At 63.5% G+C, this 1,993-nt stretch overlaps 1 protein-coding gene across 1 annotated transcript; it reads left to right on the top strand.

Annotated features, from left to right (window-relative positions):
* Positions 1 to 1,217: 1,217 nt before the first annotated feature.
* RPRML (reprimo like) lies at positions 1,218 to 1,592 on the top strand. Its single transcript, XM_068529469.1, has one exon. The coding sequence runs from the start codon at positions 1,218 to 1,220 to the stop codon at positions 1,590 to 1,592; it is 375 nt and encodes a 124-aa protein (XP_068385570.1).
* Positions 1,593 to 1,993: the final 401 nt, after the last annotated feature.

The following is a 1,993-nucleotide window of genomic DNA, read 5'->3' as shown; positions in this document are numbered from 1 at the left end:
TTTATTTGAAATGCACAGGCTTACTGATTCAGAAACTCTGGGCTGAGCCCGGGAATCTGGGTTTTAACAAGCCCCCTGGGCAATTCAGAAGCACTGTTGTAGGTGAATATTTATCACTACCAAAGGATAAACTGTTAAATGACAAAGGGTTACAAAACAGCATGTACAAAACAGCATGTATGAACAGTGCGTCCCTATTCTGAATACATATATAAAGACACACATAGAAAAAGGGCAGGAAGATTTTGTACCAAGGGGGTGACATGGACACGCTCTGGGTAGTAGGATTATGAGCTTTTAGATTTTTTTGCGTTTTGCTAATCGGTAATTTCTAACAAGTTTACAGTGACGTGTATTTGTAAAAAGGAATGGGGAAGGGGAAAATGCAATAACATTTTTAAATTAAGAAAATGTCAAACGGGGAGGGCTGGGGGCGAGGTGGGAAGGGGGCAGAGAGTACTCCTTACCTTCATGGTGGGAGCGAGGCTGAGAGGACCTGGGTGAGAGCGGCGGGGCACGGCCGGCCACCCAGGGCCACTGCCCAGTGACGAGGGGAGAGAGGAAAGGGAAGGCAACGCTGGGGCGAGGGGAGGGGTCTCTGCGACTCCTCTGACATCTGGGAAGGCTTCCTGCGACTTCAGTAAAGAGCGGAGAAGAGACTTAGGGCAGACTTCAGGAAGAACTTAACTGCTAAGAGCACCAAATCCCAGAAGGGGCTCCTTGGGAGATTTTTCCCGGCTGGAACCAAGGCTGCCCCGAGGGTGTCGAGCTTCGCCGACCGAGGGCGGGGCTGCCCTGATCTCCCGACCCCTTCCAGCCTTGGGACACTGGGGGAGCTGCGATCGCTGCGGGATTCCCGCCCCCCACGGACGCTGCAGGGCCTCGGGAGGGGGGGGGGATGGGGAAGGAAGGAGAGGGGGCGGGGCCGTTGCTAGGGGAGGGGCGGCGGGGAGTGAGAGGAGCGCAGTCGGTGCCGCGGGGCGCGCTCGGCTCTGCGGCTCCAGCTCCCGCGAAGCCTGTTGCTGCCTTCTCCCGGCCGCCGCTTCCCGCCAGGTGCCCAGGGGCCGGCGGCCCGAGGGGTGCGGCGCGCGGGCAGCCCCCCGCCCTCTTGCTCTCCACGCACACAGGTGGACCCGAGCGTCTCCGAGAGCGCGGACGCCGGAGAGCCTCCCGGTGTACCCCGGACCGCGCGCCAAGACCCCGGGCGCCGAGCGGCGATGAACGCGAGCTTCCTGAACCACAGCGGCCTGGAGGCGGCGGGTGGCTTGGGCGGCGGCGGCGGCGGCGGCGGCGGGGCCGGCGTGGGGAACCGCAGCCACGGGCTGGGCACGTGGCTGGGCTGCTGCCCCGGGGGCGCGCCGCTGTCCGCCAGTGACGGGGTCCCCGCGGGGCTGGCTCCGGATGAGCGCAGCCTGTGGGTGACGCGCGTGGCGCAGATTGCCGTGCTCTGCGTGTTGTCGCTCACCGTGGTCTTCGGCGTTTTCTTCCTGGGCTGCAACCTGCTCATCAAGTCGGAGAGCATGATTAACTTTCTGATGCAGGAGCGCCGGCCCTCCAAGGACGTGGGCGCTGCCATCCTGGGGCTGTACTGAGCGCCGCCTCGGCCCGCCCTCGGCGGCTTGGCTGGAAGAAGACGGAGAAGGGAGCCCAGGACCCTGGTTCCCCCTCCCCGGGCTCTGCCGCCGCCTGTCGGCGGGCAGCGCGAGGGGCAGCGACGTGCCTCTGGGCGCCCGGGCCCGGGCCACTGCGGCGGCGGCGCGGGAAGGGACTTCCACACCCGACTCGGTCCTGCGTGCGGTCCAGCGTTGGGGGATGGGAGGGTAGAGGATGGGGCTTCTTAACTGTTACTTTGAAAGGAAGTTCTGGGCCGGGTGGGAGAGGTTGTGGGATGCACTTGAGGCTGAGGTCACTGGCGTGGGAACTTTGTGTGTATGTAGGTGGGGTGGAGTGGGGGCGAGTTCCGAGCAGCGTGCGGGGGGGCGCCGCTGTTGAC

The sequence above is a fragment of the Eschrichtius robustus genome, chromosome 20, assembly GCF_028021215.1.
Source record: "Eschrichtius robustus isolate mEscRob2 chromosome 20, mEscRob2.pri, whole genome shotgun sequence".
Taxonomy (NCBI): domain Eukaryota; kingdom Metazoa; phylum Chordata; class Mammalia; order Artiodactyla; family Eschrichtiidae; genus Eschrichtius; species Eschrichtius robustus.
This window is presented reverse-complemented; position numbering and strand designations above follow the sequence as displayed.